At 44.2% G+C, this 21,140-nt stretch overlaps 1 protein-coding gene across 1 annotated transcript; it reads left to right on the top strand.

Moving 5' to 3' along the window:
* The first annotated feature begins 1,875 nt into the window (after nucleotides 1–1,875).
* On the top strand, nucleotides 1,876–18,125 carry LOC311526068 (ras-related GTP-binding protein A). Its single transcript, XM_084638734.1, has 10 exons — nucleotides 1,876–2,222; nucleotides 3,079–3,112; nucleotides 5,683–5,782; nucleotides 6,826–6,892; nucleotides 7,729–7,951; nucleotides 11,542–11,637; nucleotides 13,438–13,560; nucleotides 14,776–14,867; nucleotides 16,055–16,170; nucleotides 17,582–18,125. The coding sequence occupies exons 2-10, from the start codon at nucleotides 3,086–3,088 to the stop codon at nucleotides 17,677–17,679; spliced, it is 942 nt and encodes a 313-aa protein (XP_084494860.1). The 5' UTR covers nucleotides 1,876–2,222; nucleotides 3,079–3,085; the 3' UTR covers nucleotides 17,680–18,125.
* Nucleotides 18,126–21,140: the final 3,015 nt, after the last annotated feature.

The following is a 21,140-nucleotide window of genomic DNA, read 5'->3' as shown; positions in this document are numbered from 1 at the left end:
GTCCCGGGCGAGGCTCGGGCTACGCAACTAGCCTCCGGCATGGACCGAGGCGCCATCTAGTGGCCACGTGCCGCCAGCGTCTCAGCTATGCGCCTTGTTTCCAAGCCCATGTTGCGCGGGTTTTACCTGTTTAAAGCACCGTGGTTCGCCCTTTAAAAAGCGGAGTATTTGTTGGCGGGGTTTAGTGTACCCGACTAGACATAATTTAAATTATGAGGGCGAAAAAGTGAAACTTCCCATACCGGGAGTCGAACCCGGGCCGCCTGGGTGAAAACCAGGAATCCTAACCGCTAGACCATATGGGAGGCGCTGAACGAAGGCCTCTGTCCGCTTCTCTCATAGTTGTTCTCTGCTGTTTCATTTGTCCTACTTACTGATCTGTTCGGTCCCTTTCTACTTGCCTTTGGCTCTAGCAAACAAGCCTATGATATGACTGTAGCACTCCCTTATAGTGGCGATAGGCATTAGGACTAATCATATCATCCCAGGTAAAATTGTCCTCTGTATCTAAACTGAGGAAAAGTGATCAGATGGGGAAAATAGATGCCTCTTGAATAATACTGAGTTTTTGGTAAATGCAAACCTGCAACATTCCTGCAGTGTGCATGCACAAACCATGTCTAACCAGTTTGACTTGCCCTAATGCACACCATCTAGACATGCCCATATGGGATTATAACAAGCATGGTTCTACATAGGCCTGTATTCACCCCAGCCATAGGTTACATTGCATTATCTGTGGTATTGGATGGAATAATCAATATGCTCCCAGGTTGGGTGTGAACTAAAGTCCTGGAGTGAGACACCCATAAACTTGGATCCAAATTTTGCAACCGGACTGGTCCAGTCTCTATCATGGGCCAAATCAAAATCTTGGAGCCAAATACCTCCAAATGGTGCTAATGTTTGGAAATGTTTGTTTAATGGCTGAGACAAATCCTGTATCCAAACAAAATCTTGGGAAAATTTGGATCCAAACTTTGCAGCTAAGGCCCATCTCTAATATGTATACTTGGGCCCTGATTCTGCAATGCTCCCCTCTCCCACAACGATCCTACACCTGAGGCCTGATGTCCCATATGTGCAAATCCTACACTCTGAGCCTAATTCTGCACTTTGTACATGTGCCAATCATAGGTGTGGGACTTGCTTCTATGCCCTAAGCAGGTGTCAGTCATGAACATGGAACTGGATCCTGCACATCACACACTATGCCCCCACAAATGCACCAATCATACCCCTGGGAACTGATCATACAGCACCAGGTGCATGCAGCAATCATACACACAGTGCCCAACCCTTCACTCCATGCGCTATTTATTCCATGCATGTTCCAATCATTCCCACGGGGCCCAATCCTGTACCCCATCAGCTACAACCCATACATGCTAATCATACATGTGACCTGATGCTGCACCCCATACATGAATCCCTCAGGACACAATATCCACTGCATATGCCACACCCCAGATTCCCCAATCAAACATTGGGGCCCAATCCTGCACCCTATACACAGTCATATAGATGGGGCTTGACTCTGCATCCTACACACAGAACACCACAGGTACCCCAGTCAGGCAGACAGGGCCCAAGTCTGTATCCTATATGCACCCCAGGCTCTCTGCAGTCATACACTTGAGCCCAGACTTGCAAGGTGCTGAGCACCCATGACCCCCATTGACAACAGCGGGCTTGGTGGTGCCCCCCAATCCCCTGGGCCAGGCTGCCAGTGATCATGCCTGCTACAGAAGCAGTGCCTCACTTATGGGCAATTTGCCCCTACGCAAGATGGCCGCCCTGGCTTCACCTACCCTTCGCGGCCCTGCGGCAGTTCTCGCCTTTCCGCCTTCAGTCACCTGACGGGCGGGGGAGGAGAGGGCTGGGCGGCTGTTCACGTGACCGGCTGAGGCAGCCTAGTCCCGAGTCTCGTGAGCCAGGGGCGCAGGGGGTGTCCCGGGGGCCGCATCCGAAGGAGGAGAGACCCCGCCGGGCGGCTGGCTCAGGCAAGGCCGAGGCCTCGGGGCCTAGCGGGGGGATTGTCTCTCTCTGCGCGCCGAGCCCTGCCCCCAGGACCCCCCGCTGGGCGCGGGCTGGGAGAGACCCCCCCGACCCGCTGCGCTCGCACAGCCCCCGCTCGCCAGGGAGGCGGCCTGGGGCGCAGAGCAGGGACCCCCCGCCCCACCGCGGGGTCGGCCCAGGCGGCGCCGCGCTCAGAGCCAGAGGTAACGGGGGCGAGGGGCCGGGGCAGCAGGGTCTGGGGTTGCTGTGGGGATGCAGTGACTGTGAGGGGGTCAGTGTGGCTGGCTGGGGTGAGGGGGGTATGAGTATCTGGGTTTAAAAGGCACGGGGTAGAGCAGGATCACTGACATGAAGGGGGAGTTGCGATGGGCAGGGCTCAGTATGTGAATGGCTGTGTAATAACCTGGGGTGCGGGGAACGCTGTGTAGGGTGTAACTAGGGGGTTTGTATAGGGCTAAAGATTAATTTGTTTCGGGTGTAATGTCAGAGGTTGTGGGGTGGTTAGAGGATAATGGGGGATATTAGGGTATGTGGGAGCATGTGACTAGTTTGCCTTGGGGTGGTTAGTGTGTACATGAGTGACCAATGGTGAACGGGAAGGGTCATGGGGATTTGTGCATTTGGTTGGAATTACTTACTGTTGGGGTTTAGAGAATGGGTACTATGTGGAACAGTAATGTGGGGGTTAATTTAAATGTGGGAATAGAAGTGTTGCTAATTGACAGTGCTGCGGGGGAATGGAGAGAGAGAGAGTGTGGGGGTATTAGGAGTTTGACATGCTGGTGGAGGGTGTCCTGTCATTTTCCACCACACACTGAATTTCTCTTATGTCTAATTTAACTACATAGTTAAGAGAGGTGTAAGCATGGGTGTTTTAAGGATCTCTTTATGATAGGATGTTTTTGCTAAAGATTCCTTCAGCTCTTTTGCCTGAGACAAAAGTTGTAAAGTGCCTTCTGTAACTCTCCCTGTTATCTGGGTTGTGATGAAGTTGTTAACTGGAGCAGAGGAAAGTACAGCAGTGTAACAGGGATGCTTGTCTTTGTCTTAAATCTGTAGGTGGGTGATGCCAAGCACAGCCATGAAGAAAAAGGTAAGAATTGGATTACACACTCTCTGTTTTTGCTACCTACGTTGGCAAATGCTGATCAAGTTTCCCTTTGAACCTAGCAAAATACCTTTGAGATCCCAAAGGGCTCATCAGATACCTTCTGGTGTGGAAGCCCATTTGGTGTGAGTGCTTGCACTAGTCTCATGGTATGATCTTCATGATTGTCAAGTGACCATTAATACTCAAAGACCTCTTTCGCATCCTGCGGTAGTGATAGCTGCTGTGTCCTTCACTTAACATGATAGGACTTGAAAATTAGTATTTCTCAAATATTTTGATAATCAGAGCAGCTGGGCTTGTGCAAAGTGGAACCTGCCATAGTAACCACTAATTGAATACACCTCACTCATGGCAAATACTTAAGTAAAAATTTAGTGTTAAGGGGAGAAAATGTGTTATGCTCTAGTTTATATGTATGTATGTAATGAAACACTCCTGATCTCTGTCATAGAAATGTGCTTTGGAAGGTTATATTTGCATTGAGGGGTTCAAGTGATATCTTATCTGGAGAGGGAAGTTTGGTTGTCTTCAATAGTGATTGGAAGCCAATGATGGAAATATAGCTCCTCTACTCAGAATTAGGAGTGTAGATATTACAGTGATAACTGTATTAGAAATGCCTAAGATTGCTAACTAAAGAATGTGACTACTCTTGTATGTTTTACTTGGATCAGATTTCTCCTCTTCCCCCATATTGGGGTCTAGTCCCTTTGAAAAGCCACCAGAGGAATTGGTGGTGGAATCTCACACCTTTGAATTTAGATTTGATTTTAAATTGGATAGCGCTATGTCTAACTATTACAACAGGCTGACGCTCATGCAGACATTTCTTCACCAATTTTGTTGTGAAGCAAGATCAGATATCTCTCCTTCTTTTGGCCTCTTATATGCAATCACCAGAGAACACTATACTTGGGGGTTAGCTTCAAAGAGTCTGAGACACATTACAGGGCCTGTCTGCATCTTTGAAGAAGAGTATGTTGCCATTCTTCTGCTGTAAAGTCCACCAAAACCTGTTATCCTGAACTCTGTTATGCTGTGGGAGCACTTCAACTAGTCTGTACCTTAATGATGTGGTGAGCTGCTTTTGGAAGGGAACTAGTTAGCCTATAAATGTGATTCTTCTCAGAAAAGTGACTAAAAATAGCAAGGTGGGATTCCATGTCAATTGGTTAAGTCTGAAATTTGTTTTCTAGTTGTAAACCATGCTCTGAGATCTGTAAACTCTGGGATCTGAGAATCAAGCGGGTATCTTCCTGACTCATACTCTATTGCCAGTCAAAGGTTCTGTAGGACAGCTTCAGCGTAGCGTTGCATCTTTTTTTTTTTTTAAACCCTGCTGTCTATAATAGGATTTCAGAGGTATTTCCAAAGGCAGAACTTTTGTTTTGGGACTGGAACTTGGCTAATGATTCTTTTGATAGTGTGAGCCAATCCCTGCTGCTATAAAATCATTTAGGGTTGCTACTGAGCCATTCAAATTGTATCTCCCACCAAAAACCTAATCACAATGTCTCCTGCTCTTTCATGGCCTGCTGACCTGGGAAGCAAGAGATTGGGATTGCATCTGTGCCTCCTGTGTAGGAGTACTGGGTAGTCAAATTATACTGGTCCGTCTGCTTTTAAACTTCTTTCTGCCTTCCAGCATGTTCACATCTAAAAGCCAGATGTGGATTTCATTTCACAGTCAGGGAGGAGAATCTGATTCTTGTATTGTGAGGTGGACTGTACAAAACATAAGAAGAGTGGTGAGGGGAGGGCAGAGGACATGGAATGGTCAAGTGCTTTTTTTAAAATGTTTGGGATTAAATGTTTTTGGCTCATCAAATCCTTGTTCTCTGATGAATCAGGAAGAGCAAGCTTTCATCTTAAGTGCCAGTGTGTTTGGAGAACATGTGTGGAGGCTGGGGAAGTGAAAGATTAAAAACTACTTCAAAAATAAATGTAGCTCTTCACTGGATGTCTGAAATCCAGCTGTGAACTCTGCAGAGTGCCTTCTCAATGTATGTAGCAGAAATGATCTCAGGTTGACTTTCTCTGTGACACATTCATGCATTGTGATTGTTTTTTATTGGCATGGGGGTCAAGATGAGAAGAATGAATAAGCTTCAAGAACCACAGTAACTTTTCTTCTGGATTTTAGGAAACTATACAATCAATACTAGGGACAGGGTATGCAGCTCCCTGAGAGTGATCTGACTATGGGGAAGGAAGAAAGCAAAAGCCAAGGAGAAGAGGAATGGTCCTTCTGTGTGTTGAGTAAATGGAAGGCATGTAAAGTGACAGTGAGAGTTTTATAGTGTGTAATGCTTGTTAATTGACCATGGATATCAAGGAATTAAGAACACGTCTTCCAGTCATTCAGGTTTAAGACTTTTGTTTGCTAGCCTTTTTTGAGGCGTCCAAATCACGATATGCACAGGTCAAGTCCTCTGTGCATGGGGCTACTAAAACCTTTTGTCTTTACACCATTAGTATTTAGGCATTAAAGAGCCATGGAGAAGCCAGTGTTCACTGTAGTTGAACTCTTCTCTCTTGCCTTTCCTTACCAGGTGCTGTTGATGGGTAAAAGTGGGTCTGGAAAGACCAGCATGAGATCCATTATCTTTGCAAACTACATCGCCAGAGACACACGGCGCCTTGGTGCCACAAGTAAGATCTTGGTCTCTTATTGACTCCTTATTGATGCCTGTGCTCTTGAACTTGAGTTAACATTTAAGACCATCTGCACAGAGATGCAAGGCAGTTACCCACTGAGACTCTCCCCTTTCCTCTGTGGATGGAGTAATAGGGTGTCTCTTTTGTCTGCTGGGCCCCTCCATGAGGGGTCTGGCTGAAAATCTGAGCCAAAGTACCTTGGATGTGGGTGAGGTGGACTGATCCCTCTCCTTTAAGCTGTGGGCCAGAGGGTAACTTTAAATGTTGATGCAAATAGAGTTCTGATGCTAATGCTTTTCCACTGACCCTGCCTTCCCACGAAGAAGTGTTCAGAATTGCTGATGAACCCTCCAGAGAAGACCTGACTTCTCTATGCCAACACAATGATTTTGGGCAGTAATAAACTTGCTAGAGAGTGGGGCTCAGTGGTCTTAGCAGAAAGACCTCTGCATAGATGATTCTGCAATACGCAATACTCCATATCCATTGAAGGTAGGACATGGGGTCTTAATCTGCAGCAAGGGAGATTTAGGACAGATATTAGGAAAAGGTTTCTAAATATAAGGGTAGTTAAGCTCTGGAATAGGTTTCCAAGGGAGACCCCATAATTGGAAGTTTTTAAAAACATGTTGGATAAACATCTATCAGGGATGGTCTAAGTTTACTTAGTCCTGCCACAGCACAGCGGGCTGGACTTAATGACATCATGAGATCCCTTCCAGCCCTACATTTCTATGATTCTATATTCATCCATGGCAGAATATACCTAGTAAAGCTGAGTAGCTGGAATTCCACACTTACAGCTCTGGGCTTCAAAGAGTCACCGTAAATCACATTTTCAACTGTGTTGGATGGTAACTTTCCAGTAGTTCCCCTTTTCAGTTGATCTGTGTTTCATGTACATGTGGTATCAGATTACGGAGCCTGAGTGTTGGTCTCTGTGTTAAGGTGTTCGCCCCACACTGGGGTTACCAGATGTCCCAATTTTACAGGGACAACATAAGAACAGTTATTAGACTTCTCTTGTCTCTTTCCAGTTGACGTGGAGCACTCCCATGTTCGATTTCTGGGAAACCTGGTGCTGAACCTGTGGGACTGTGGAGGGTAGGTGTTGTCTGTTCTTTTGCTTGTGAAACCCATGGAGGTGGCTGTGGCAACTAGGATGGTGATCTGATACATTAGGAGGCTGTCCTTTTAGCTAAAGTGGGATAGGAATGCTTTCTGTGTATTAAGTGAACTGTTGATGAAGGCTTATAGAACTGTAGATGGACCCATATAATTAATAAACCACATCATAAACTCAGACTTGGGGGCGGGGTGAAAGGTGCTGACTTGATGATCATGGAGCCCAAAGTAACCTCTCCATGGGATGGGGAGTAAACTGCCTCTCCCTTCCCTCACTGCTTCTTTATCCTGTCAAAACAATGTCTCTGAGCCTTGCAAAATAGATGAGCTACCTCTAGGGCTGCAGAATTGTTGCTGGAAATGGATTCTAGTACTTTTTGTTTTGGGGTCATTGCTTCAGATAGGACCAGACTGGTAGTGTTGGCCCACTAGCTTTTGTTAAATGAATTGGGAGTGGCACTGTGGTTCCTGATGGGTAGCTGTCCATAGAAGAAGCCCTCTCGTTGGCACTCAGCAGAGATGGGAAAGGCATAAAGGCTGAACAGCCTTCTGATGAATGGACTTGGTTTCCTATAAAAAGTTGATATACTCAAGTGGGGCAAGGATGGGGCTCACTTGAAAGAGTAAGCTTACACCGCCCATACTGTACCTGTTCTGTGCCTAAGTAGAGGACTTCAGTTTCTACAGTTGCTGTATTGATAGCTCAGTCTTCATACATAATAGACTTTCTTGGCAATGCAGACAAATGGGTAAACGAAGCTGGTCTGATTGATCTAACTGGAGTCCCTTTGCCTTGCTGCTATGCCCCTTCTCAGACAAGACACCTTCATGGAGAACTACTTCACCAGCCAGCGGGACAACATCTTCCGCAATGTGGAAGTCCTGATCTATGTCTTCGACGTGGAGAGTCGCGAGCTGGAGAAGGACATGCACTACTACCAGTCGTGTCTGGAGGCTATCCTGCAGAACTCTCCTGATGCCAAGATCTTCTGCCTAGTGCACAAGATGGATCTAGTGCAGGAGGACCAGCGTGATCTGGTAAGGAGCTAAGCATTGCCTTATCAGTGTGGACTCTGTAACAGAGAGCACGCATAATGTTGTTTCCATCTTTCACTTTAAACGTAGTCACACCCGCACTTTCTCCAGAAAGGTTTTTTCAGGTTTGTGTGTGGGGAAAATCTCTGAAAAGTTGAGTTGCTCCCAACCTCCAAACCTGTAGTCTCCATGCTACTGCTGGCCCCATTTTGTATAATGCCTGTCTAATGACCTACACAGAGAAGAGACTCTCCATGCCAAATTACCTGTAATCTTCTCCTTTATGGTGTCAGTTTTAGCATCGTTACCAATTTTTGGGATAGGTGGCACAAAGAAAAACTCAAAAGGTGTAACCTCCCTGTTGTACGTCAAAGGTTTAGGTGATCAATTCTATTACCATTATGCTGCTGGTTCAAATCCAGCTCAGCTGCGTATTGAATAAAAATAGTTACCACGTGTCAGCTGTTTAGCCTGTGTTGTAAATTGAGGAAGTCTCAATCTCAATCCTAGTGGACAGATGTCCACATCACAGTTGGCACTAGCCAACACAGAGACTGACAGTTGTAAGCAAAGGGGCCATGGACTATGAACTGGCATTGAGTCTGACCTGCCTTCTTGCTCAGATGTATGTGCTGGCTGAAGTACAGCCAAGTATTTCCAGCACTCGGCGCAAAACCTGCGGAGACACTTAAGGATGGAGTTCCAAAGTGCCCAGCAGCTCCTGTTATTCCTAGGACAGGAGTGAGATTCCCCATTGTTCTCAGTGGCAGCTGTTGCATGCTGCACTCTGTCTTCAATCTGGGCCATGGTAATCTTTCAGTGAGAAAGCTATACCCAACTCCTGGTGTTAGATGAGAAATTTAACTTTTTGGGTTAGATACATTTCTTTATGACACATGCACACCCCTAGCTCTGCAGTTGATCATCAACCTGGTTCAGACCTGGAGATCACTTCTTTGGTCTAGTGCAGCGGTTCTCAAACTTTAGTAACCTGAGGACCCCCATTTTGGTTTAAAATTTTTGCCACTGACCCCTAAGCCTGCAGCTCAGCCCCAGGCCCCATCCCCACCCCATCCCACCTCTTCCTGCCCCCACTCTACCCTTGCCCCTCCTCTTCTATGCCTCTTTCTGCCACCTCCCCCAAGTGCCCCCATTCCCCTCCTCACCCTCCCTCCCAGCACCTCCTGCACGCTGGGGAGGAGCAGGAGGAGTTTAGGGAGGGAGGGGGAGGAGTTGATCAGTGGGGTCAGTAGCCCCGGACATGATTCCTCCCACTCCCCTCCCAATGCCTCCTGCACGCCGGGAACAGTTGTTCCCTGGTGTACAGGAAGCACTGGGATGGGAGGGGGAGGAGTTGGTCAGCAGGGTCCGTGGACCCCCTGGCAGACGCCAGTTTGAGAAACGCTGGTCTAGCGTACTCAACGCACTGAACTCTTCGTCACTTCCAGCTTGATACATCTGTGTCCGGATGTGCAACGAAGGGCTCAGAGAAGAGCAAGTTGGCCACGTGGGTGAAGCCGCAGGCTGGTCTTCCCTGGGTAGACAAACTTCTTCAATGAAACAAATTGGCTCACAAATCAGCAGATACCAGCTAGTGTTCTGAGCCTCATTTTGTCACTCTAGCTCGACCTGGCTGTAACTTAAAGCATTTTCCTTCTGGAGCTTGTTTGAATGTTACCTTCCATCCTCCCCAGCAAGGGGTCAGGAATGTCCTGGACTCTGCATAAGTTAAATGAAAGCTGGTTCCATAGGGCTGTGATGCTTGATATTTCAGTTTGCTGTCCAGTAATTATTAACATCGGTATCCACACCAACCAACTGCATATGAATTCTAACCATTCTCTGAAATAAGGAAAGGCATGGGGGGTGAAATAGTGCAGTGACACAACTTGCAAGCATTGCAGCCCCTCTAGTAGGAACTGCTTTGAGGTATCTACTAGTCTCCTTTGAGTCAGGGATTCTGTCTGTTTGCTTGGGCCTAACTGTTGACCTGACTTGAAAGTAGTGCCAAATTGTGGACCTTGATGTCTTGTGTGTATTGGGTTACGTAGTCGATCAGGAGGTTTCTGGATGTTCCCTGCTTTCACGTTCCTGAAAACAGATTAAAAATAGCTTGTGGAAATCAGGAATATAAACCCTGTGACGTGGGTTAGCTTTCAGGTTGGGGCCTTCTTAAGCATACGAATCTCAAATGTCTTAAGGTTGGGGTCTCCTGTGGATTGGAATATCAGAGAAAAAGAGGAGAAACCTCAAAGAAATCAAAATGCTGTTGATCTTCAGCATGTTGTTAACACACTGGGCTGGGATAGAAATGATTTTTTCCCTATCCCTGTTCATTCCTAATGTCCACTTCTGAGGCTTCCTGCCTCATAGATGTGGGTGGAACAGACAGTCTGGATTTTGCCAGTGAATTTACTATGAATAATTTACTTTTTCCACACCAGGGGGCTCACTGCTAGCTGTTTACCTTGCTTTTGTAATGATTTCTTAAGTTCTGATATCTTGGAAAGTCTTATTTTGACCCATCTCAGCTATTTTTAAACCATAACCTGTAAGAGCAGAGTAAGGTGTGGGACAGTGGGGTTATGCAGTGACTACTTAACCCATGGCAGCTTAGTTAATGCAGCACACTTCATTGTAAGGGTTTTCTCCCATTCTCTTTTAACCTGAATGCCTATTAAGTCCTTGTTCACATTTGTAAGTCTGAGTAGGGCTCTACCAAATTCACGGTCCATTTTCACAAATTTCACAGTCATAGCATTTTTAAAACCTTGAATTTCACAGTTTCAGATATTTAAACCTTAAATTTCACAGTGTTTTTCACAGTAGGGTAGGGCCCTATCTATGAGTAAACTTGGAACTCATGAAATATAACATGACTAATGATTATTATCGGAGCCAGGCATGTACAAGCAGCAATTGTGCACACTTCTCCTGCGCAGCTCTGCCAATTCACCTGGTTCCTAACCTGTAGCACGCACAATTTTCCAGTCCTGAGGTCCCACCCAGCTCTGCTGATGTAACTCAGTTTTGATCTGCAGCCCCCTGTTCTTCCAGTCATGGATCCCTCAGACAGCTCTACTAGTGCACCTCTATTCTGGCCTGCAGCATCCTCAGCTGCTCTGGCACTGGAAAATATTGTGCGCCCTTGAGTTCTGTTTTGAAATGCAAAGTTCTTACTATAAATGTGGTAAAATAACCACAGCAGAAGCATTCACCAAAAAACAGGAATGTATGTGTTCATCTAGGACAGTGGTGCTCAGACTGAGGCTCGGGAGCTGCAAGTGGCTCTTCAATGTGTCTTTTGTGGCTCTTTGCAGCATATAATATTAAAACACAGTGTGATATTAATTATTAACCAATGTAAGCTATTAACCAATCAGGATGCTTTCACTATGTTATTAACCAATTGTTGATAAAATAATACTTAGTCAAAATAATCAAGAAAAAAATTATGTATATAAAAATAGTAAATGAAACCATGAATTAACACTACTGTTGCTCTTTTGGGTAATGTTAATTGCTGATTTGGCTCCTGAACCACTGAGGTCTAAGTATCACTAATCTAAAAATATCAAACTTCTGTCTTCCAGATTTTTAAAGAGAGGGAGGAAGACCTGAGGCGACTGTCCCGCCCCCTGGAGTGTGCATGCTTTAGAACGTCCATCTGGGATGAAACACTTTATAAGGTTTGAATGGCTGCTTCTCTTCATGGGTGGGATTTCCCTTCATTTTCCTCCTGCTCTACTGTTGTGTAAGCTGCATTGTCAGTTGCTGCAGAGTTCCATAGCTTGACTGGACTCCCCTAACCCTTTAACTTCTAAATGTTTTCTGAAACAAGTGGTTCCATTCTGGCTGTTCAAGTGGTAGGGCTGATCGCAGTTAAATTGCTGGCTTCATAAAATAAATCCACCTTTCCTTTCTCCCATCAGTATTCTGGTTCATAGTCCTGTATCTTCCTGTTAATACTGCCCACATACTCTCTGCCCAATTCATTTAGAAGGACCCTCCACCCCACTTAACACAATAATGTGTTCAGCCAGTGCAGAATTGTTTCCATGTTCTATTTTCTAGGACATTGTCAAGTAGTCAATGACTCAAGTGTTTAGGCTTCCACACATCTGCCTGGGAGACTACTTCATAGTCTGGAAGCTTATCTTGATATCTAGCCTAAACTTTCCTTACCTTCATGCTTCTCAGTTACCTATTAAGATCTCCCTCCAGATATTGGGGTCATGGATGTTACATGGATCAGATTGAGAGAAAATTATGGTTCTACAAATGTGCCACAACCGTCTCAATGGGCAAAGGTAGTGAGAGCCCATTAGCCTTCTTGATAGACTGACGTTCATAGGAGTTGATCTTCTGGCAGTCCCTTTGACTTCAGTGGGAGGTGAAGCTGGGCACCTTCTAAAATCTATCCATGAGTACAAAGAATGCCCCAGCCTACAGTATGTGGGATCAGCCTGAATGAAGCTGATCCAGGCTGCACCCTCCTGAAATTAGTTTTTCTGTGTCTTTAGTGTGTACACTGGTCCCATACTGTAGGCATTTAGCACATTTCCCTTTTGAGAGCCAACTAGATGCAGATTGGCTAACCTTTCTTCTTAAATGGATCCCTGCAGCCAGCCGGTCAGTCATTGTGGATGCTCTTGTTTATGCTTCATATTGAAGTGCCCAGAGGCAGAACTGCATCATTCTAGGTACAGTCCCATAAGAGCTCTGTATTGAAAATGAATATTTTGGACCTTCTGCCTTCAGACAAGGTGAAACCTCAACTGTTCCCTTGAGCACCAGAGAAATGCCAATTAAATATAAAAAAGCTTTGGTTTTGCCCAATTTGCTTGTATGTTGGAATTCTAATACACAAGCAAATCACTGTCTGTATACTATGCTTGGCATAGGCAGTGAGGTGAAGCCCTTACAGACTGAGGGCCTGATCCTGAGATGTGCTGAGCACCTGTAACTCCACTGGAGCCAACTGTAATTGAGCGCTTGTCATCTCTGGGGATCGGTCCCTGAGTTAATGCAGTGGTTCAGAGCCTTCTGCTGTTACTTCTATGGGTACACAGCAGAGATCTGCTTATTTCCAAGCAAGAAAACAGAAACCTGTGAGGCGTTAGCTGGGAGCAGTAAACAAATGCTTCTCCTCTGGAAACATGGGTTCAAATTCAGCCCAGACATCACCTGGCAAATAGATGGTATCAGACTAGTCCCTGCAAGATTTTTGCATGTATCACAATTTGACGTGGCTGGTAGATTGATCAAGAAAAAGTGTGGGACTGGAACACCAGTGGGGGCCATAACCATAATTGAAGTGTGTGGGCACAGAGAGATGAGAGAAGCTTGCATAACTCCTGTCTCTGCTATCATTGACTGTAGCCTGAATTCGCTGACTCTTACAAGCACTTTGCATAACAAGAGAGGGAGGATGGGGACACCCTTATGCAATCCTCATAGCACTCACTGTACTTTTTGTCTTCTGACAGGCTTGGTCCAGTATAGTCTATCAGCTGATTCCTAATGTCCAGCAACTAGAAATGAACCTGAGGAACTTTGCTCAGATTATAGAAGCGGATGAAGTTCTTTTGTTTGAGAGAGCCACTTTCCTGGTGAGAACTGCCGTCCCTGCTCTTTGCTGTGTCCATTTGCTCCTTGGCCCTGTCCCTTAAGGAGGCAGATTCATGATTATAAAATGCATAGGGTCCTTGTATGAAAAGCACTGTAGAGTGCAAAGGACTCAGGTGGGGTTGATGACCATAACACATGCTAGGTGGAAGTTCCAGGTTGCAGAACTCTTCATTCAGTGCCTTTATGACAGAGGGAGTAAGGGCTTGCCTAGGCAGGGAAGCTATTCTGAAATAAGGTAGGATGTGAATTTAATGCACAAGAGCTATTTATGTGGATTAAGCCAAACTAAACAAAGGCACACTCAGTGTGGAATAAACGTGTCCACGTGGAGAGTTATGGTGCAGATTTTCACTTCCTCCCAGGTGGTACTTAAACCGTTCAGGGTCCCTCTGTTGCTGAGTACCTGATCCAATATAAACCTAATCCTGAGAGCTGGTTGAAAACTTTCCTCAAAACTTTCTTCCTGACACAATGTCGTGCTTTCTAAATGAAAACTTTTGTAGAAAGTTATTTTGTTTGGAACTTTCCACTTAAACAAAATTTTTTGGTTTTGTTTTTTTAATGGAAAATTTAGGGAACCACATCTTTCTTGAAATTGCCATCTTTCAATATGCTCTACTAGTTTCTGAGGGGTTTTGTAAATTAGTATGACATTAATGATCAATGTGATTGACAGCATTGTAATAAACCCCTATTTTCACATAACTCTTGAAAACAGCTATTTTTGGGACAGAAGCTTCTCATGCTCACAGCTTAAAAGTGACTGTTTTACAAAAAATATAAATTTCTGGATTTTTCTGCACTCTCATATCTTTGTAACTTCGCCATGGACTTAGTCCTCCTCGAGGAGAAATCTGTTTGACACACTTGAAGAAACTCTGTTGAAAAACATCATTATGCGTATTTGGTAATCGTACTGGACATGGATGCAGTGTGAGGATTAGCTGGGTCCAGATACATGCACGTTTGTTTGAATATGCAATCAGATTTTTTTAAAAATTAAATTTAAAACTATTTAGTGCATTCTTGACAGCTTTCTAAAAGACATTCTGCTTGTTCTTGTCTCAGTGTGGGGGCAAGATGAAGCATGGGCAATTGCAGGGCAAGGAAGAGGAGATCCTCAGGACTCATTAGGAGATGTGCTGGTGGATGGGAACTTCTGCTTTGATTGCTGAGTTAGTGATTTTTCCTTGCAGGTTATTTCCCATTATCAGTGCAAAGAACAGCGCGATATCCACAGATTTGAGAAAATCAGCAATATTATTAAACAGTTCAAGCTGAGCTGCAGGTGAGATGAATTATCTGTGTATTTACGTTACTAAGAACTGGAAATCTTTAGACTCTGGGTGAGTGCCATCAGCCCGACTTGGCTGTGTTGATGTCCATCTACCCTGGCTAGGCATAAATGATAACTTTGTCAACCAGACACGCCTTGTAAATTCTCTGTAGCACATCCTGGCCTTGAATTGAGTTATGGTTCTATGGATAATAGGCCACTAGAGAAGTTCTTATTCAGAAAGGTATTAGAATGTATCCTGTTTAATCATGACTCAGTTTTTCATGCCTTTCATCTTTTTTGGGGGGGGTGAGTGGGGTGTTCATTGAAAGAGGTTCTGAAACAGTTTTGCTCCCATCCTTTTTTCTTCTGGGTTCTGCAGAGAAGTTATAGTACTGAGCTTGTGACCTAATGACAGTTACTGATGACACTTAGAGGCACTGCAAATCTAAGAAAAGCACTTAGTTATGGGCGCAAGAACCAAAAAGCTGGTTTGAGAGAGGAAGCACTTGCTCAAACAAATTTAGCAACAGTCACAAAAGGAAAGCAGAAGACTTAAGACAAAGTTAAACTTTGAAATAGGTTTTTGTTTTTTTTTCCCAAAATTGCTCCACTTTTGCCCTTCCATCCCTAATACTTGAAAAGATTTAGAACACTAATAGGGTAGGAGCAGATGAATAGCTACATGTGTGCTTTAGTAGGCTGTTTCCAGAGTCTTCAGTTTACTACTCTCTTCTCTTGCTGGTCCACAGAGTCATTCTGCTATTGTTGACTTTCAGTCTGTGCTGAATGGTTCCAGCATGCACTGGTCAGGAGACACTGACTGTTGGGGGTGTAGCAAACTCAAACAGGTGTTGGTCACTATTGTGCAGTGCAAAAGCTGTTTTTTATTAAGTGTAAAAAGAGAACACTAACCCACCATGGCTAGTCAGTACTGAACAGAGAGCCTTGCTTAAATTGTGTTCAAGTTTTGTAACCATGAAGTAAATAAAAAATATAGCCACAGATTTTGTATCTGTCAAAAACAAAAACCTAGTGTCACCTACTGGCTCAGTTCTTATTTTACAAAGAAAGCTGTGCAGTTATGAATACATGATGTGACTAAAGTGATCTCTAGGTATGAGGTGCTTTGTAAATACAGTGATTGCTTTTGAAATGGTCACATAACAGGAGTTAACTCTTTTCTTTCCTCCTCACAGTAAGCTGGCTGCTTCTTTCCAGAGCATGGAAGTCAGGAACTCTAACTTTGCTGCTTTCATTGACATCTTCACATCAAATACATATGTGATGGTGGTCATGTCTGATCCTTCCATACGTAAGTTTAATAGAGCATAGGCATCTATTGTGTCGCTTTTACAGGGACCAAGAGCTAGTTAAACTTACATTTGGCTCTTGATACCATAAATGAGTACCCACCTACACTGTACAATCAGTGAAGCCCCTAAGACAGTTAAAACAGTTTAATTCTGGAATTGTGGATAGGACTTACACATGTTAAGTGTGCTTCACCATGGTTTGGGAACATTGGTTAAAAGATGGCTTGATCATGCAGTGCAAACAGCACCAGACTTTGCAAATCAAGTTCTTCTCTGCTGTTTCTCAGCATGGTGATTAATACAGGTGGGAGTTTATTCAGGCAATGTCAGTTAACATGTCTATTCTAGTAAAGCTGCGCACAGTAAATATTCTTTGCCAGATCTAATCTGGCAGCTGGGCTGTGAGTTTTAGGCCTAAACTTGAATGTGGGCATTTTCTAGGTGAATTGTTGTGCTTTGTTAGTTAGATCCAATTATGGATGCATTTTCCTTTTTAACTCAAGAAGAAATTGATAGATAAAATTACCATTGCTTACAGCCAAAGGGTGCAGGCCCTTGTATGTTCTTTGGTAACATGTTTTCCTATTGCGCACTATGAAACTGCTTTTTGTATTACGCTATTTGAGGATTTTAAGTGAGATAGCCATACGGCACATGGGCCTAGTGCTGTGATTCCCTGAGAGCAGAAAATACCTTTTAAAAACTACTTTACTGTATTTGGTTAGCCCCATGCATTTAATCCTACCAGTCTGGGGGCTTGCTACCAGCTGTGACATTATCCTTTGGAAGCTCACAAATGGGAAGCTAAGAAAAAGCTGAAGGACCTTCCTTCCATAATCACAATTCCTGTTAACAAACCTTGCATCAATACAGTATACCTTCACTAGGTGCTCCCTTTGGGTCTCAGACAGCACCACTCAGGGATCATCCAGCAGGGCAACCCAATCTTGCCTGCTCTGCCCCTTATATTACATCCTCAGTGGCCTGAGAGTAGCAAAACAGACCTGGTAGAACTCACTTTTTAGATTAGTGGTACTTTTTCATAAGCACTAGACCCTTTAGGAAGAGAGGTCCTGTTTCCGTATGTTAGTTTTCCTCTCGAGAGTTTGATCAGTGAAATCTGACATTGGTCAATGTAAAATATTCCCTTTTCAGTGCTAAACAAGGTGGCAACTTGCCTTGTTTGTTTCACTCCTGGTGAAACCTGTAGCTATGGAGCTTTAGGGGAAACATGAACCAAAACCACACAGAGCTTTGTGGCTTCAGTCCTGCTGCTGTGAACCAAAACTCCTGCGATTTACACTACAGGGAGCCTTCCTAGCTAACCTTTCCAGGCAGCTTTTAACTCCTGGTGAGCTAATTACTCACATCCTTTCTGGTTTTTCCTCTCTTGCCCCTTCTTCCCACTAGCTTCTGCAGCTACACTGATCAACATCCGCAACGCTAGGAAACACTTTGAGAAGCTGGAGAGAGTGGATGGACCAAAGCACAGTCTGCTCATGCGCTGAACACTGGCCAAGCCACATGGTCTTTGGGGGAGAAAAGTTGGAACTGCAGTTTTTTTAGGAGAATCTAACAATGTGGGTGTCTTTGTGGGCTTTGAAATGAGTGTGCTGCTTACCACCGCAATCTTCTTTATTTTTTTCTCCTTTTAACATTGGACACTAGTCATTTGGATGATGTCTGGATACACAGTGGAACTTTAAGAGAGACTTCCTGGCACACTAGGGGTTGGGGAAGATGCAAGGGCAGGTGATTTGCACTTGGCCTGATAAGCCTAGTTGCCATAGTCACGCACACTGAAGCCTTTATGGATGTTTTCCTGTATTCCAGGTGATCATATAAATCACAAGGATGGAATATTACTATTTTATCAGCAAGTTGCTAGGATACATTTATAAATTTCTCCTTGTCTTCAGTCATGAAAATAAATTTTTGCTACCAGGGACTTTGATTCCCAGAGCTCTGGAAGTGATTATTTTTCCTTTTAAAATGTTGTTTTGAAGCTTTGCCATTGGACAGGCAAACAGGTACATAGCTGCATTTCTCCTTTCTTATTACCTGGGCCTTTTTTAACCAGATCCTCATTTGAGAGAGAGTTTCTACTGTGTCAAAATTCATTTAATCCAGAAGAGTCATAGTCAGAATGACCATTTATTTGTCATCTTAATCTTTTTGTTTGTTTTGTTTTGCTATGATTTTAGGCATGCCAGAATGAAGATCATCCTTGTTATATGAAAGGAGCTGAAAGTAATACTCCCACTTAACAAGATAGTAGTCCTGGCATTCAGGTTTTCTTCCTCCTGAGCAGAGAGATGCTGAGAAGGGCAAGGGACAAGTGTACAGAAGTCAGATGAGATAACAGATCTCATTGCCCTGCTGAAAATGTTGCAGTCGGTCATCTGTGATCTCAAAAAGGCAGTCTGACAATATTAGACACCAATGTGACTCTACATTATGGTCTAATTTGTTTTACTGGACTTGTGCTTGATTCTCCATTAAACGCAGGAAAACTAAAGCACTGTCAATTAGGGAAACCTATAACCTCTAAGAGTTGTTGAATGAGCTGATGTTCCTTTGAGCAATTATTTCTGCATACACAGTGATGTTACTCTAGGAAAAAGAGGACATATTGAATCTAAAACAGGTGTGGCACTTGTTTTATATAATCCCTCACTCTATCATGTTGCCTCAAAGTCAAGCTAGTAAACGGTAAGTTTTTCACGATGTGAGCACTGAAATGTGAAGTGCGTATCTTAGCTTGACACAAGCTAATAAGATGCCCCCAAATGTTTATCATCTCTAAATCTTTGCATTATTTTATACTAGTGCCCCAAACAGCCTACTCAACAGGCATGTTTACATAAAGATTCTGTATGACTAGCACGATCTTCAATCAAATAGCTGTCAAACCAGCATCCCAGCAAGAGTGGAATTCTCTATTGTCCATGTGTATATTGAAGAGTCAGACATTTGAGTACCTGGGAGACTTATGACTGGACTATAAAAGTACAAGAAGCTTTAGTAGTATGTAGTGCTTCCAGGAAGAAGGATATGGAGGACAGAGGCAGAACGTGGAATGTGAAGTGTTGGTGTGGGATATACCAGCCACTAGCAGCTTAATCTGGTCCCTACTTTTAGTAGCAAGCAGTGAAATTGCCACGCCTTTTTCCATTTTATTGACTACTATCTCTGTTCTAAGTTCAATCAGTGGAGTTCTTCCTGCTTTTCTTTTTTTCCACCCAAGAACTATCCTCAGTGCTCTTCTGACAAAGGAGGTGGACTCAGTCCTTATCTGCTATGCTAACATGCTGGCTGAGTTCAGGGAACTTCAACTCATGAAACCTCCAAACAATTAGCAAGAAGGGTTCTGAGCCTGTACTTGAGAGCCTTCCTCCTGCAAACTTCAAACGTTGCTGAGGAAGCAGAAAATGGCCTGTAGGTACAAATTCTGAACATTCTCCTCTGAAGGCTGAGACCTCTGTCGTTTTGCCTTAGATTTAATCTCACCATCCCCTGACGCAGCTAAACAGTACTCTTTTCTGGTTAGAGCAGGTTGGAGTTGTGTGTTGGGGGAAATGTTTGAATGCTGGACCTCTGAGGATGAAATATGATGAGTTGGCTGCGGGAATAGAAAGCCTCACAGTTACTTTCCCATGATTACTAAAATGAATGCTAAAAAAATGGAAAAGTAGCTCTGAGTTTGAAAACTGTTTATCTCTGATTCCCTCGCAGGAAAGTTTAATGGGGCTGTGGCTAGCATGTGAAAGCAGAACAATATTGAAAATGTTATCTGCCCTGGAAGGGTCCTCTTCCTCATTCCACATACCTGTTTACTGTACAGATCAATGTGAGCCTGAAGTGAAGCCTAATGCTCAGCTTTGCATTCTGTAAACTTCTCAGGGCAAGTGTTATGATAGAAACCCACAGTGGTGTTAGCTGGGGCACTGTAAGTCATCTGAGGTGTATTTGTGCTTAGTAAGGGTCCTTTCAAGCAGGCCCCTGGCTGCTGTCCTGTGGCTGACACATGCACTTTTCGTACTGGTATGCCAAAGCAGCAGCATCTGGACATGGATCCTTCAGCTGGAAGGGCTTTTATGTCAGTTTAACAGGTGCAAGTTACACACTAAACTGTGGTGAAAGTGGACTAAACTGGTGGTTTTTCCGTACTTTTCTGAATGTTGTCATCCCCCAGCTGCTCCAAAGGCTGAATTGCTACTGGATTACTCTACCTATCTGTCAGTACATTGGATGGTATTTATTTCTGCATTTAGTCCAGTAGCAACCATTAGTTTAAAATCTGTTGGCACCCTTATAGTCAGAGGTAGAAGTGCTGCTGGCAGGGGGCAGTGTTTAGCTTTGCCATCTGTGAGGCCCTGCAACATGATGGCTGAAATTCCGAAACAGCAGCTATTACAGAAGCAGTGTTTCACAGACCCGGATCGGCTCCTCACACAGAGTTGTTCTAACAGCATTTAAATCACCATTTCAGTACCTCTGTGGCTAGCCTGGCTCAACCTCGTGAATGGAACGGAAGTCTTGGTGAAAGATGTAAATGCAACTCGTATGTTGCAGGAACTAAATTTTACAGGGCTCTCTGCTGCCTTTTGTGTGTCTCAGGTAGATGCAGGATTTAACATTACTCTGTGTTGCCTGCATGCTAAGGGAACAGGTTAAAGACGAATACCATGCTACATTGGGTTAACCACTCAGATACCGGCTATATAAAAACACTCTTAATCCTTACTGTAAAACCCCAGTGTACCTGGGTAGCTAATAACTTTTTCCTTCTAAGCTGCTCCTCCTCCTGACCCTTTCTTCCCACGATCTCATCTCATCTCTATTGCTCCTGTGCAACCTGTCTTTAATCTACATAGTTTTGCCAGGGCTGAGGCTGGGGCAGGTGTTGTAGGCTCAGCTGTTCCCTTCTAAATTTAAAAGTACAGGTTATAATAGTCTTTTGGTACAA

The sequence above is a fragment of the Lepidochelys olivacea genome (assembly GCF_965140295.1).
Source record: "Lepidochelys olivacea isolate rLepOli2 genome assembly, chromosome: 9".
NCBI lineage: Eukaryota > Metazoa > Chordata > Testudines > Cheloniidae > Lepidochelys > Lepidochelys olivacea.
The sequence above is the reverse complement of the archived record's forward strand: the minus strand, read 5'-3'. Positions and strand labels throughout refer to the sequence as shown.